Raw genomic sequence first — 15,909 nt, 5'->3', positions numbered from 1 at the left:
GATCAGCCATGTCATGGGGAGCGGGACCATCTCCTGGGGATGCCAGGGCCCCAGAACAGCCGGGGCAGGGAGTGGGGCTGGCTCCCGCTGGCCCCAGCCTTGCAGCCAAGCTGGGGGCAGAGATGCTGCCAGGAGGATGCTGCGACAGCCGCAGGTGCTGCTGCGATGCCTTCCCTGCTGCTGGCGGGGAGAGACGTGGGGTGTTGGCAATGCCCTGGCTGGGAGATTCCCCCTCCTCTTCCTCCTCCTCCTGCTCGAAGGGATGTCTGTGGGAATTTCCTTGCGTTGTCATAGCAGCTGTGAAGCTCCATCTTCGCTGCAGCAGGGATGGGGCTGCAGGGCAGACCCTCCCCTGGAGGGGGGACATCCCTGTGTCCCTGTGCCCCGCTGCAGGAGTACACGGCTCCCTGGGGTGCACAGCTACACACACGTGTGCGCGCAGAGCATGTGTTGGCTTTGGCATGGCCCTGGCTGCTGTCCCCAAGCTGGTGGGGCTCAGCCATGCCCTGGTGGGGCTCAGCCATGCCCGGGGAGCCCAGGGCTCAGCACACACGGGGCATTCAGAGCCTTTGGTGATTTGGGCTCCAGCATCCCAGTCTTGCCAGCCCCACGTGCCTATGGGAGCATCCTCATGTGCACCCACACAGCCGGGGTGGCACAGAGGGAGCCCAGGCATGGCCGGGGTGGCTGTGGGTGCCCTACCACCACGTCCTAAGGAGGGTTAGCACCCAGCAGACAAACAGGCATCATCCCTGCAGCCTGCTGGGGTATTGGGATGAGCTGGGAGGGGAGAGGGCAAAGCAAGAGGGGTCCAGCCCCTGGCTGTGCCAGCAAAGCCCACCAAGGTCTCCCCAAGACCCTGCAGACCCCTCCTGTGGGCCCACACTGACCCCAGAGCTTGTCCCTGTCCCCACGCTGTGCATGGCCCTGCGGAGGACACGGTGAAGGTAAGCGGAGCCGCAGCAGGGGCGCAGGGCAGGGGCTGCAGGAATAGCCGAGGATTAAAAGCAAATGCCCAGATAATGAGGATCTTTGGTAAAAAGCCCATTTGTATAATGTAAATCTCTAATAGGCTTCCTGGAATACAAAGCCCTTTGTGATGCCCGATCTCATCTGGATCAGGAGCCGCTCGCGCGCCCGCTAAAGCTTGACTTAGCACCATGGGGGTGCAGGGACGTTTCATAACGCAGCGGCTCCATCCCACGTCCCCACGTCCCCGCGATGCCCACGGTGCCGCCCTGAAGCACGTACAGTGCCCCTGGCTCGGGCAGCCAAGGTCGGGGCTCCTGGGGACACGTGTCCTGGTCCCTGTGGGGCACCTGGGTGTTGGCACCTGGACACGTGTGTTCAGCAGTGCCATGACACGGAGCTGGGAGGTCTTTTGGGGTGCAGTTTGGGCACAAGCGGCTGTATAAATGGGCCCGGGGGCATTTGGGGGGGCTGTCGGGGGGGCCGCGGGCAGCTTGGTGCCCCAGCTGTCTGTGCCACCTTCTCCCGGCAGTGCCTGCAGAAATGCAAAACCTCGAAGGGTGTCCCCACCGTGGAGGCAGTTTGTCACCAAGCGCGGAGGGTCACGGGGGTCCTAGAGCTGTGGTGGGGACAGCCCATGGCCGGGGTCTGCCCCAGCTCGTCCTGCCTGGGGGTTTGGGGTGGCTGGCAGGGCTGGCTGGGACATGTCCTGGGGGGGGCTGCAGCTTGTCCCTGCTGTGTCCCACCACGGGGCCGAGGATGTCACGGTCTCAGGGAGGTGACGGTCCTGCTGATGCAGGAAAGGGGAGAGTGTGGGGGGGCTGGAGCCAGCCCTGGCCCTTGGCCCCCTGCCCTCCCCAAGGGCTGGAGGGATTAAACGCCATCGCTACTGCCACCAGTGCCACCAGTGCCACCAGTGCCACCAGTGCCACGGCCACGCGTGAGCCCCGGGCTCCCCCTCGTGGCATCTCGCCCCCTCTCATGGGGTGACCGAGGGGCCACGGGGACGCGCGGGCGGGGCGGGGGGGCAGCCGGGGCCGAGGGCCGGGGAGCCCGTGCCAGGGGCTCTGGGGGTGGGGGGGGGGTGGGGGGTCCCAGCCGGGGGGTTCAGCCAGGGGGTCCCAGCCGGGGGGTCCCAGCCGGGGAGTTCAGCCCGGGGATCCCAGCCGGGGGGTCCCAGCTGGGGGGTCCGAGCCGGGGAGTCCGAGCCGGGGGGTCCCAGCCGGGGAGTTCAGCCGGGGGGTCCCAGCCGGGGGGCCACACTCCCCCCGCGCCATCCCCGCCCGACTCCCGGCCCCCGCGGCGGGACCCCGAGGGACGCGTCTGGGCCGAGGCCGGGGTCCCCTCCCGGGGGGCCCGGAGGAATGGGGGGTCCCGGCTGCCCCCCCGGCGCTGTGCGGCGTCGGCAGGTGGCAGCAGCGGCCTTCGTCAGCGCCGGGCTGCGGGTGGCACCGGGAACGGCCCCCTGCCCGCCCCCCGCCCGCCGGGCCCGCCCCCCTGCTCCCCACCCCCACCCCCCGCTCCCCCTGCACCCCCCTGCACCCCCTGCACCCCCTGCACCCTGCCAGCCGGGCCCCCAGCACCCTCTGCACCCCCAGCACCCCCTGCCTCCCCCCCACCCCTGCACCCCCAGCACCTCCTGCACCCCCTTCACCCCCTGCACCCCCTGCACCCTGCCAGCCAGGCCCACAGCACCCCCTGCACCCCCCCCACCCCTGCACCCCCTTCACCCTGTGCACCCCCAGCACCCTGCCAGCCAGGCCCACAGCACCCCCCTGCACCCCCCTCCGCCCTCCCCCGTACCCCCTGCATCCCCTGCACCCCCTGCACCCTGCCAGCCGGGCCCCCTGCACACCCTGCACCCCCTTCACTCCCTGCACCCCTTGCACCCCCTGCACCCTGCCAGCCAGGCCCCCAGCACCCCTCTGCACTTTGCACAGCATACCCCTGCCCCCCACATCACCCTCAGCACCCAGACAGCACCCCCTGCACCCCACAGCACCCCCTGCACAGCACCAGCTGCACCCCCCAAACCCCCTGCACCCCATAGCACCCTGCCCAGCACCATACCCTGGCAGCCCCCCATGCAGGACCCACACACCCAGCACCCTGTGCAGCTCTCCCCAGCCTCCCCTGCAGCCCCGGTCCCCTTCACGTGTGACCCCTGCAGTGTTCCCTCAAACATGCAGACTCCCCCCGCCAGAGCAGTGTCCCCCTGACACACAGCACACACACCCCCGACACACAGCATCCCCTGTGGGTGATGCTGGGCAGGGGTCCTAGGGGGCTGGGGGGGGGCAGAGGCCCTGGAGCTGGTCCCCGTGAGTAGCCACACAGGTTATGTGATGGGGTGCCAGGCATCTTCACCCCAAGGGCTTAGGGTGCCGCAGGGAGGTGTAGATGATGGTTTGGGGTGACCAAGTCTGGGGCACAATTATGGCTTGGAAGGAACAGGGTCTTCTGGGGAGAAGCATCACAAGTTCCCCTGAATCTGCCAGCATCTCTCTGTCCACCATCATTCCCTGGGGACCCCAGAACTGGGACTGTCCCTCTTGGGGGACATCCAGAGCATCTCCACACACCACATCCATCTCCCTCATGGGCTGCCCAGGAGGTAACCTGGGCCAAAAAGGACGCCTGGCAGTGGCCCTGCCCCACAGCGCTGATTTAGGGACAGTTTTCTGTGCCATGGGGATATGGTCTCGGTGCTCAGCTCCCACCAGAGCCTGGCCTGGTGTATTTAGGGTGAGCTGGGACAGGATGGGGGCCGGGTGCGAGAAGGAGGAGGAGGAGGATGGCTGGCAGCCTCCCAGGTGTCCGTCTGGTGATGCGAGAGGGAAGAAAAGCGACTGGCGAGCCTAAGTGCGTAATTAGAGCTGTGACTTAATTGGCACACCGGGTACGCATGATGGGCTTCGCGTGGCTTGAATAGTGATGTGCTGGTAGAGGCTGGGGAAGCAGAGGAGGCTGGGCACTGCACAGAGCGGCAACGGGAGCCCAGAGGGGACCAGGGGGGGCCAGGACACCCTGAAAAGCCTTACCTGGTGATGGGAAAGGACACACACAGCATGGGCCGCCCCGTGCAGCCGGGACCAGAGTGCTGGGAGGGGACCTCAGTGCAGTGGTGATGTCCCAGGGTACCTGCTGAGGATGGCCGACATCACAGGGCTGGGAAAGAGCAAATGTTTCCCTTTATATGGAAAGGGGAGAAGGAAAAACCAGGGAATTACAGTGTTAACTGTGTTCAGCCTCTGGAAAAATACCAGAACACATCAAAAATCCTCTTGTGGGAGCCTGGGAGTTAGCGGGGTGACAGGGAGCAGTCCTCTTGCATCTGCCAGGAGCAACCAGGGCAAAACACTATCCATCCTGTGTGCTGGGGCCCAGCCTCAGCTCGCTGTCGGCACAGGATGGGACCCAGTCCAGGTGGCACCTTCCTGGGGCCAGCAGGGCAGCCTGGCTGCAGGGAATTACTGGTTTTGTGTGACAACCCCTTCATCTCACGGCTGCCAGGGGATTCGGGGCTCCCAGTACGGAGGCAGGGAAATGCCGCTGTCGGCAGTGTGGAAGCACATCCCGCTGTGACCTCGGCTCTGCATTTCTGCTGGCAGCCGAAGCCAGCTTGGCCGTGCCCGCCTCGGCACCGGGGGCTCGTGGTCCCGCTCTGGGTGCACAGCCTGTGGAGGAAACAACAGCAGGAGCCCAGAGCCTGGCAGGGTCTCCTGCCCAGCCTCCTGCTCCGGCGAGGAAAGGCCCATGGGAAGCAGGAGCCTGGCCTGCAGCCACCGCTGCATGGCTGTGCCAAAATCCCAGCTCCATCAGCTGAGCTCACCCAGCCCAGCCACACGTGACTGGATTTGGGGTGAGCACCAAGCTCAGTGCAGGCTGCTCCGGTGAGAGGCTGAGCCCCCCCATCATCCTGGGTGTCCCGCTCCTCCCTTGCACCTTCTCCACCGCTGATGTGATGAAATTTTAATCTGCTGCCAGGCAGGAGATGAAAGGGAGGCACCGCAGGCGCTTCCCCGGGAAGCAGCCGGCTGCAGCTGAGCGCCCCGGTGCTGGATGGGTGCGGCGAGGGTACGGCCCCAGCACCCCGATGCAGACACCGCGATGGGAATTACCGTCGTTTCAGGCTGGGGAAAGAAAGCGGGATGGCGCAGGGCTGGGGTTTGGCAGGACAGGGCTGGCTCCTGGCTCTGGCGGGAGCTTTTTGGGTCTCTCTGGGGCAGTGGGTGCCTGCTGCTTCCCCGGGAAGGGGCTTTGGTTCATGGGGAGACACTGGGAGCTCTACAGGATCTCCTCTACGTGAGGGGACCCCCCAGCTGGGGCGTCTCTCATTGTGATCCACAAGCACGGCCGCAGTCTGTGCCCAGCCGGAGGGTCCCCAGCACCGCTGTGGGAGGAGGGGAAAGGGGCAGAGGCTGCCGATGCCAAGCCCCTCACGCCTGGTTCTCTCCCCAGTTCATCCAGCGTGACTCTGCTGACACCACCGGTGCAGAGCGGAGAGGAACCACCAGCCCATAAACCAATCCATTGGGATCAGGCTGGGCACAAGCGAGAGGCGCCCAGCGATGCTCCTGGGAACCCGCAGGCCACACCATGCTCCCTGGAAGGTGGCAGCAGATAAATACCTGCGCCAGGCAGGCAGCGAGGGAGCGATTCTGCCCGGACACACGGCCCAGACCCCACCATCTCCCTCCCCAGCTGCTCCCAGTCAGACCCATCCACGTGTGCTGGGACCCGCAGCCCAGGGCTGTGGCAGCCGGACCCCGGCCGGGGCAGGACCCCTTGCTTGTGCAGCAGAGGGGTGGCAGTGGTGGCTGGAGCAGGGTGACCCCATCCAGCATCACTCGCTTTGGCAGCTGGTTGCTGAGTGGGGAACGGCTTCTGTTCCCTACAACTAGTTGCCATCAATCAAGGTGCTGCCGGCTTAATTAACCCGGAGGCACGGCTAATTCCAGCAGCTCATCTAATCCTCATTAGCTTGGAATTCACGCGGGGCCTGCGTGAAATCCCGGCCGTAAAATGGCACCGCTGCTGCACACGGGGGGCTCGGCCCGGGGCGAGAGCCCCCCGCCCTCCCCCGGTGGCCCGGAGGCGAGCATCCCCCAGAGGGCCGGCCCGGGGGTGTGCCGGGACCCCGGCGGGAGGGCGGGACGGGGAAACTGAGGCAGGCCCCGGGGCCGGGCTGGGGGGGGTGGGGAGCGAGCCGGCCCCGTCCCGCCGCCCCCGGGGCCGGGGGAGGGACCGGAGCGGGGCTGCCCGGCGCTGCAGCGGGCGGAGCCGGGGCTCGGCGGGGCCGCGCCCGCCCCCGCCTCCCGGCCGAGCCCAGCCCGTTCCGTTCCGTACCGAACCGAGCCGTGCCGGGCGCTGCCGGGCGGTGCTGAGCCCAGCCGAGCCGTGCCCAGCCCAGCCGCACCGGGCGGCCCCGGGGCGCTACCAGGCGGTACCGGGCGGCCGCGGCGGTACCGGGCCCGGCGCTCTCCGCGGTGCTGAACGGCGCCGCCGCGCCCGCAGGACGCGCCGCCGGCGGGGCCCGGCTCGGCCCGGCCCGGAGCGGCTCGGCCCGGCGCGGCGCGGCGGCCGCGGGGGATGGAGCCCTTCCTGGGCTGCACCGGCGCCGCGCTCCTGCTCTGCTTCAGCTACGCCGGTCTGCGCCCGGTGGCGGCAGGTAAGGGCCGCCGGGCCCCGGGGGGGCTGCCCGGGGGGGGTGGGGCGGCGGAGGGGTCCCCCCGGTGCTCACGGGTGGGAGCGGAGGGTGAAGCGTGGGCGCTGCCCGGAGCCGTGCCGAGGGGACGGGGTCTGGGGGCACCGCCGGCCGGGACTGTGCCGGTAACTGGGTTTGGAAGAGGTGGGAGATTCCGGACACGCAGCCCCGGAGCAGCGGTGCCGGGAGGCAGCGGGGTCTCGCCCCCTCGGTGTCCCAGCGTGGGCGCTTGCAGCCGGCCATCCCCGGGGAGGGCGGCTCGCAACGGTGTGGGGTGAAAACAGGGGCTGGGGGAGAGCCAGCGGAGACCCCTGCCCAGGGCCGGGCACGGCGAGGCAAAGGCTGTCGTGCCCCCGAGCAGCGCTGGAGGCAACAGCAGATGGGCTCTGCCAACGCCACGGCACGGCGGCCTTGGCTATCCCCTTCCCCGGCTCCCGCTCACCCCAGGCTGGCCGGGGACCCCCCGCGAGCTGCTGGGGGAGCACGGCTGCCCCAGAGGGACGCGCTCTCCGGGGGCGCAGCACAGCCTGGCCACGTCAAACCGGGCTCCCTCCAGCTGAGCACGTCCTCCAAAGTGGGGGATCTTTCGGGAAGGCGAAGGTCCCCACGAGCGAGCTCTAATTCTGGAATGACCGGGACGTGCTCAGGTCCACCCTTCTCCCCTGCATCAGCCGGGCTGAGCCTTCACCCAGGCACCCCATGTGTGGGTGCCACGTCTGGACAGGTGCCGGTGGGGGCTTCCCAGCCCAAGCCAGACGCCCACCCTGGCTCTGTGCGGTCAGCTGGAGGGCCGTCTCCCTCACTGGCTGCAAGATGTTGGTGGAACAGCTGCTTTGATTTGCAAAACGCTGATTGCCAGAATATCTTGCATTCCAGGAGGCTGGGGGTGACTATTAGGGATGCAGAGCTCCGGGGAGTGGAAATTCCTGCGCCTGAGCCAGCCCCTGGAGTTGCTGGAGTTACATTCGCCCTTATCCTGTCTGCGCCGGGGCTGCAGCAACCCCCCGAATGCCTTCGGCTCTGACAGACGCATCCTCGGCCAGACATCAGCACTCTGAAGTTGCCGTTTCCCAACTGACAGACCCGGGGAGATTAATGCAACATTCCCAAAAAGGAGGGAGCAATGGGGAAAACACCGCGGCACAATGGAGGCGCCTGCAGTTGTCACAGCCCTCCCGATTTTCTGTAAACTAGGCCACTTCCCCTGCTCTTCCTTATCCTTGAATCACCTCAGCCAGCAACTGAGAGTAAACATGGAGTTGTGTCCCTGCCCATAACCGCCTTCTGCTCCCGTCTTACAGGCAGCGTTTGTGTGCCGTAAGGTGTCCGTGCCACATCACGAGCCGGGCAGCTCTGTAAACACGGGGAGCTGCCGTGTCTCGCAGCTACAGCGGGCGGTGGGGAGGCAGGAGGCTCGGTCCTGGGCTCTCAAGAAGCTGTGTGACCTTGGTGCTGTGCCACGCACCCCCACCACCTCCTCTTTCTGTGGTCTCCTTTGCCAAGGGTTGGGACGTGCTCTCCCCGCACCCCCGGCGAGGCAGCGAACTTGTGCTGTGCCTGTTTATCAGAGACGGAAAAGAGGGATGAGGGTACGGAGTGATTTTCCCAAGGTCACGCAGAGGTAGCGGCAGCATCACCACCAGCTCTGTGTCTGCAGCCCTCCCCGAGGATGTGGCCACGAGGCCACCAAGGCGTGCAAGCCAAGAAGCATTGGCAAAGCCCGTGGAGAGGAAATTGTCCCCAGCAGGGTCAGGCAGAGACGGAGGCTCGGTGATCCTTCCCCTTCAGACCCAGAGCTCACGCAAGTGGGTTTAAAATGATGCCTGTTGTGAAAGGTTAGAGCTGCTGCCCCCCGGAGAGGACCGGTGCAGGCTCCCCCCTGCCGATGCAGCGGTGAGGGTTGGGGACCGAGCGGCACCGAGCATAGGCCCTGCTCTGAAAGAGGGGGGATGGCCAGTCAGGACCATTTTGTGGCAAGGTGATGCCAAGGTGAGCGAGAAGTGGAAGCAGGACTGGGAGGACAGGGTAGCTGAGAAATAACCTCCACACTATCACTCTCTGATAGCCCCCAGCATCCCATCAGCGCCGCGGGGGTGAAGCCCTCTGACTCACTCCTACTGCTGCCTGCTCGAGAGGGTCCCGAGAAAACATCCAGGGCGGTTGGCACATCAGAAATACAATCTAATTTTGCCCCAGCACTTGCTCTGGAAGCCAGCTGGCCCACCCTGCTCAGCCTGCACGGTCCGAGCTGCCAGCAGCCCCCTCCTCATTAGACAGAGCTAATGAAGAGGGAGGTGAGCTGTGCCAGGCTCGGCGGCACAGGGCTGCTGCAAGGCGATGCTGCACAACGGTGATGAAAGACCCCAAAACAGGCCACGGCCCCTGCAGCTTGCTAGGGCAAACGACATCCCTGCAAGGTGCCCGCCTGCAGAGCAACTCATGTCGGGTTTATTTTTGTGAGATGGAGGGGAAAACTTCACCCTTGAGCCCAGCCCAGGGCCCCATCCAGCCTGCACAGGACCTGGACCGGCCTCCAACCCAAGGGACCTATTAACAGGGGCTCTGCTGCCCAAAAAGGGGCCAAAACTACCCAGCTGAATTCTGGTCACTGCTTAGGTTTAAAGCATGTCCTCACACCCTGAGCCACCCTGCAAACCAGGCTCCTCTTCCTCTGCTGAGGGGCGTCTCCATCCCCACCTCCTCCCCAGGCAGCCCCACCAGCCGCAGGGGGGAAGGAGAGTGAAGCCAGGGTGACAACTGGAGTGCGGACGCCGTTCCCTGACCTGTACCTCGCTGGGCATCCTCACCTCCTCCTCTGAGCCAGGGGAGCTGAGCTCCCCCATGGCCCGGCAGGATCGAACCCAGAAGCGAGCGATAGGCTCGGCACGCACGAGAAAGCAGCGTTCGGCTGACAGCTATTTGGGCACAGCAAACTGACCCGCTCCGGCCCCTTCCCCTCTCACGGAGGCCATGGAGATTCCTGGCCAGCTGATGGATGGCGTAAGCACTTTATTGATTTCTGCATTCAGTGTAGGAAAGATTTAATTGAAATATGGAGGTTTCCAACCTCCGTGTCAGCCTCTCAGCAGGGATGTTGCTGTGCAAAGCAGCCAAGGTTGTGCCATCCTCTTCCAAGCGCTGTCTCCCTCTGGGAACATACATGTGGAAAACAGAGATCCCTCCCAGAGAGGGACATGCTCGCACACATCAACCACACACACCACCACAGGATCCCAAAGCAGCCTTCATGGAATGGCACACGTGTGCTGGTACTGAATATGGCCTCATCCTTTTGGCATTTATTGTTAAATAATCCCCTCCTGGTTTATATAGTACCCAGAGACCAAATTAAGGCCTGAATTAAGTATAATTCAGTTAAAAGCAGAAATCTATTGAGCAGCGAAGCATGCAAATCTTTATGTGTGCAGTAAAAATCAAAGCATTGGATACAGGAGCAGAGCTGGGTCAGGACCAGGCAGCAAACTCCCGGGAGAGGTCTGGGTACCAGCATCCAGCGGCTGGCTGGGAAACTCCAGGGCTTGCTCAGCCTCTCTGCCTCGGACAGATTTTTCTCTTCTTTCTCTAATATTACATAGGCATGGGCTGAGAAGAGCTAGAAAAGACCGTGGTACCCCATCCTCCCCGGACATTCAGGTCCTGGATAAAACGTGCCAGGGCAATGACTCTGCTCTGGGCTGGCACGTTAAAACCCAAGTCATGGCACGGGTGAGATCCGAGCAAATCCTGCCTGGCTTCGCGACTCAGAGAGCCCAGCATTTGGCAGGACGGGACATTCTCCAAATTAGAAATACCCCTTCCTTCTGCCCTAGGAATTCCTGATGGCCGAGCTGGACACAGTGAGCATCTCTGTGCTCCCTGAAAAGGCTCCATCCTCCCTGACAGCATTTCCACCCGCACATTCAGGCACCCACTCTCTGGGGAACTGGCAATAAGGCTGAGGGGTGGGTAGGAGGGGGCTCGCCTATTAATAACCCGCTCGTACAGGGGAGTGGGCGGTCAGCAGGAAATAATTGCCTCTTTCTCAGGCTGAAGAACCACCAGTTGGTCTTTCTGCTCTTTGAAATTGTCAGAGCTTAGCAAATAGCCCCCCTTCCCATGCGGCCAGGAACGGGACGGCAGCGGTGGGCTCTTCTCCCTCCCACTCCCCTGCAGGCTCCCTTCGTTAAAACCCTGGGGAAGCTGAACGGCGTGCCAGCCCTTCCTACGTACCCCATAAACTGACAAAAGCAATTATAGCCCCTGAAGGGAGCCATGCTGGGTGAGCAAAGAAAGGCTCAGAAAGGCAGTGAAAACGAGTCTTTTTGTACCCAGGCCCAGGGAGCAGGCAGCAGTGCTTTGTGAACCCCACACAGGACCTTAAGGTCCTCCTTCCCCATGCAGGTCGTCTCCTTCCATCTCCCGCATCCACAGGGAAGGCTGGAGCGCAGGAATAAAGAACTGCTGGTATTTAAGGCTGACATTCACTGCTGCCCGCAGGAAAGGGCATGCAGCTTGCAGGTGGGTAGCACTGAAGGAGCAGCTTCAAAGCCTCAGCAGGCATTCTGCTCGCTGGACCATGACCCAGGGGCTCTGAGGCAGCTGAGCCTTTCACGGAAGGGAAGGAGTTGCTTGTGGGAGAGGTGCTAACTGGATTGGAAAATGCTGTGTCTACAGCGTAGCCTCAGCCATGTAGGAAGCAACTGTATTTCACTCCAGGCTGGAGTTTCCAGGACAGTTGAATTCAGAAGGAATAGTTTTGGGGCTAAGCTGGGCCCCTTGGCTGGGCAGGTAAATCCAGGAACGCGCTCTAATTTCAAACCTCTAGCCTGACCACAGGACTCGGCTGGCAGAGGTGACAAAGGGTGTGGTGTTTGCACAAATTCTTCCTTTTCCTCTAAGCAATGATTGCCCCAGCAGCTTGTGTGGCTAAAGGTAGCAAGCTAGCTCTCACCTCCAGCCCTACCATAAAACCTTGTGGCAGAAGGTGCAAATTGAGAGTGGCTTCCTCGCCACGACAGTAAGGAGAGGGACCATCAGAGATGCCAGGAGCTCTGAGCATCTCCCGGTGATGTCTTTGTGGCCTAGGTACCTCCCTGGTCCTAGAGGTGCCAGACAAGACACCCCTTTTGTTCACCCCACCACCCTCGATCAGCAGCCCCACCTTCACAGGTGACAGCAGCAGTGGGATGGAGACAAACCTTTACCCTCTCTTTCTTCCTCTGCATCCTATCCCACCCCATTCAATCCCATCCCATCCCATCCCATCCCATCCCATCCCATCCCATCCCATCCCATCCCATCCCATCCCATCCCATCCCATCCCATCCCATCCCATCCCATCCCATCCCATCCCATCCCATCCCATCCCATCCCATCCCATCCCATCCCATTCAATCCCATCCCATCCCATCCCACACTACAACTCCAGCGGTGAAGTCACGGAATCATAGACTGGTTTGGGTTGGAAGGGACCTTTAAGATCATCTAGTTCCAACCAGGGCAGGCGAGTACTTTCCTCTTCCTTGTCCTGGCAGCTGCTGTCTCAATAATGAAAAGCCGGGTAGGAATCAGTCCAAAGCTGTAAAGTATGGGGTGGGGTTTTTTTTCTCTCTCTCAAAAAGTCCATTGATAATGAGCAAAGCATTTAATGAGACACTAGAAGGAGTTCTCAGCATAAAGAGGGGATTAAGGGTAATCTTCATCGCACATGCCTCCTTGCTGTGCAGAGGCGGTTCTGACCTGCTCTTGCCAAAAGGGCCCAGGGTGGGTAGGAGTGATGCAGGGCTGAGACTCATCTGATGAAGGGTCCCTGTGGGAAGGAAACAAGACACGGTTTGAGCATGATCAGGTCTGAAGCAGCCATTCACGTCTAAAAAGTGTGATTTCATCTGAATTAATCAGGGCTTCCCCTTAAAGAAGGGTCTGCAATTTCCGCTGACATGAAAACGAGAGCATCTTTTCATCCAAGCACACGGCTCCGATTCCAATTTGGCCAAACAGATCCTCTGCCGGTTTGCAATGTGTGATTTGCTCTGGCAGGCATCGCAGCCTCTGCGCTGGGATGAAGCTAAAACGCTAAACCAGAAATCTTGCACCATATGGGTCCCTTACAGACCAGACAGGGGATGTGCTGCCCTCAGCATCTCTGGAGAAAACACGCATGAGAAAGGTTTGATGCACAGCAGGCTCCCTGCTATCTTGCCCTCAGCAGGGAAGGAACAGCCCCTGGGACCATCCCACCCTCTGTGCCCGCTCCCAGAACATCAGCAGCTCCTCTGGCCACCACAGGCAAAGCTTCCAGGAGTCACATATGACTCTAGAACGAACCAAACACTTGAATTTTGTACCTCAAGGCCCTGCAAGAGACGCTGACCCCCTGCAGCCAGCTGGTAAACAGAAATTACACCTTCTCCACCTGACCTCAGCCAGGCTGGCACTACAAAGAGCCGCAACCGGCCCAGGAAGCCAAAAGCAGTGTGGAATACCTTGGAAGAGTGTTTAGATTTTAGAAAGTCATGATCTCATCGTGCATCTCCTGGGAGCGGGGAGAAAAGCATCCTCGCGGTTTAAAATTTTGGTTCCAAATAATTTACTCAGCTCTGGGAACAGGAAGCTCATTTTCCTGGCTTTGTATTTTTCTCAAATGCCACGCTTAATTCTCTTTTAATATTGCTTTTATATCGGTTTGACACGACCGATTCACGTGTAGCTACTCCTAATCTGTGGTAGTGAAAGGAAAAGCACGCTCCGATCTGCTATCCCAGATTTCACTGTATTATCTGCTGACTTCAACTACCCCATCTTTCTCACAGGTATTACCACAAAGGGGGTTTTCTAGAGTTCTCTCGACCATCCACACAGCTGATTTCTCCCCTGCCTACTCCGAGAGTCCTGCTTTGCAGGCTTCAAGCACCGGGTTGCAGCTTTGCTGAGTGCTTCCTTTCTGCCTTGCAGCCCTTCACCCTCTCCCACCACTTCACGGAGAGGTTGCTCAATCTTCTCCAGCTCTGCTAGGTCTTCCCAACTCCCCCACATCTTATGTCATCAGGAAACTTTTAAGACACTTTTCATGCTATGCCTCCCTCAAGGTCACAAATTTCAAAGGGGACTCAAGCACCAAGCACAGCGTGCTGTACGTTCCCTTTTCTCAGCCTGAAGCTTTCTTTTTTTTTGATACTCTGCTCTCTGTTCCTGTGGGGTTAATTCCTCTCTTTTCAAAGGCCTCCTCAACCTAAGCTGGGTAAAGCAGTGGTAGCTCCTAAAAGAAAGAAAATATTTAGCTCCTAAAAATATCCAGGAAAGGCAGCCATGCCGCGATTTAACTGTACAGCTGTACTTTGAGAAGGACGAAGTGCCTGGCTGCAGCTGGAGACTGTTTTGTCTCCCATCTCTCAACTCTGTATGTTCTAGCAAATTCATCAGGCATGACTCACAGACCTTCCCTGTACGCATTCCCATCTGCTGACTGCCCCTTCCTAAAATTAGACCCTACTCTTGTTGGCACATGGGTTCAGTCACGGGGGAAGGTGAGGAGCTGCAGACCCACGTCCCTTCCTTGTGTCACAGCAGGGAGCTGAGTCCAGAAGGGACTGGTGTCAGGCTGAGGAGGACCATCCATCTCCCCTGCTCAGCTTGTCCTCGGCCCTGCTGCTGCAGCGGAGGGTGATATGATAAATGTTTCTGTTCTCTGAGAGCTGGCTGGAGACCACTGCCTCATTTCACGAAGGCCAGCCCCTGGGAGATGAGAACGTTCTGGGTCAATACCAACGTGATCTACTCCAGAGTGGAAGGACACCTCCCGCTGTGAAATCTGGGAGACCACGATGGCTTGGTCCTTCTCCTTCTGAAGTCCCAGGCTTGTGTGCACCTTTCAACAATCTTTTTGCTCACTGAGGGACTCACAAGAATCAGTCTGGGTCCAAACGGCTTGTCCAGACATCCCGTTCCTACGGGTCTCACTGGTGGGTGTGGGTCTCCTATCTGGTGGAAAGAGGAGCTCTGCAGGCTGGGCTCTGGGTGTTGTTTGGGGCGGAGAGAAAGGAATAAGGTCATCGCTCTGCTAAGTGTAGAACAGCACTGACCTTCTGGCTGGGGAGTTTCATGCTCCCGTTATTTTCTCTGTTCCCGGGGGAACATTCACCAGTAGTGAAGTCAGTTGTTAGGAGACACTGACACTACAGCTAGAATATTTTCGGCCACATTCAGGCGGCTGGGACTGACTATAAATCCAACAAGTGTTACTGGAGACATGCACACATGCATCCTTCTTTTACTGTTGACCTCAGCCCCAGCCCCAGCCCCAGCAGGGCAGTGTTGGGCAATGCTTACAAAGGAATAAAGGTATTATTCTTTGATAAGTATCAGAAAAAAATGAATTCTCACCCTACTGACCTCCTGGGGGTAGTTAGAGTCCTAGTAGTCTCATTGGCATTTACTGCCTTTGGGTTCAGGGCACAAGCTGGAGATTGTGAATTAAATTTGACCAGAAGAGAGGGAACAGGAGTTCAACCCGCTGCGCTGCGCACTGGAAGGACTGTGCCAAGCCTACGAGGTAAAACCTTCCCCCCTGAGATGCCAAGAAGGGCTTTGCACTCTGCAGCTCCCTTGGGAAGAGGATCCAGTAAGTGTGCAGGAGCCCAGCTCTCCTTGGCAAGGCTGGCAGCTCCCCACATCCACCCTGCAGCTGGAAACAAACACAGAGCCTCAGGCTACTGCTTTCACGCCTGCCCTTTTCACATTACAATGGTCCATCCGTGCTGCTGCAGCATGTTCTGTCCTGTTAGCTGCAAGGGGATGCTTGCTGGATGCCCTCCGACCATCTGAGTAGGCAGCCATCAGCTGCAAAACGTGTATAAAAAAATTATTCTGTCAAACTAACTGGGAAAAGCAAAAGAAACACTCCCATTTACTACTCCTGAATTTCAAACCTCCAGAGTGCTCATCAAAGCATTCAGTTTTCATCCTTCCAAGACAGATTTTGCATTTCCTCCCAGCTGTCACTGTCAGACCGTAATAGGAAACAACAGAGAAAACGTGGTATGTGGCTGGGAAGGATGAGATGAATGAGCTACTCAGTGGTCTGCTGTGTGGTCAAAAGAAACTCTTTCCAAGGGTTCGTTATTTCACATGTCTGATGCAATTCATATTCTCAGCAGAAATCTCCTAGAACCTCACTGGTAATTAAGACATACCTGCAATTTCTAGGTCCCATATCCAGAACCACATATAGGAAA

General features: G+C 60.2%; 2 protein-coding genes across 3 annotated transcripts in view; one reads left to right on the top strand and one right to left on the bottom strand.

The window, feature by feature from the left end:
- Positions 1 to 6,238: 6,238 nt before the first annotated feature.
- FNDC5 (fibronectin type III domain containing 5) overlaps positions 6,239 to 15,909 on the top strand; it is an 18,051-nt gene continuing 8,380 nt past the window's right edge. The window contains exon 1 of the mRNA XM_040587894.1: positions 6,239 to 6,640. Within this exon, the coding sequence (XP_040443828.1) occupies positions 6,562 to 6,640 (79 nt within the window). The 5' untranslated portion in view covers positions 6,239 to 6,561. The remainder of the gene's footprint in view (positions 6,641 to 15,909) is intronic.
- The window catches only part of LOC121085272 (S100P binding protein), a 27,648-nt gene continuing 24,044 nt past the window's right edge, over positions 12,306 to 15,909 (bottom strand). For both annotated transcript variants that reach the window (XM_040587796.1, XM_040587795.1), the window contains one exon: positions 12,306 to 12,485. In XM_040587796.1, coding sequence (XP_040443730.1) covers positions 12,362 to 12,485 — 124 coding nt within the window. In that variant the 3' untranslated portion in view covers positions 12,306 to 12,361. The remainder of the gene's footprint in view (positions 12,486 to 15,909) is intronic.

The sequence above is a fragment of the Falco naumanni genome, chromosome 3, assembly GCF_017639655.2.
Source record: "Falco naumanni isolate bFalNau1 chromosome 3, bFalNau1.pat, whole genome shotgun sequence".
In the NCBI taxonomy this organism is placed as follows: domain Eukaryota; kingdom Metazoa; phylum Chordata; class Aves; order Falconiformes; family Falconidae; genus Falco; species Falco naumanni.
This window is presented reverse-complemented; position numbering and strand designations above follow the sequence as displayed.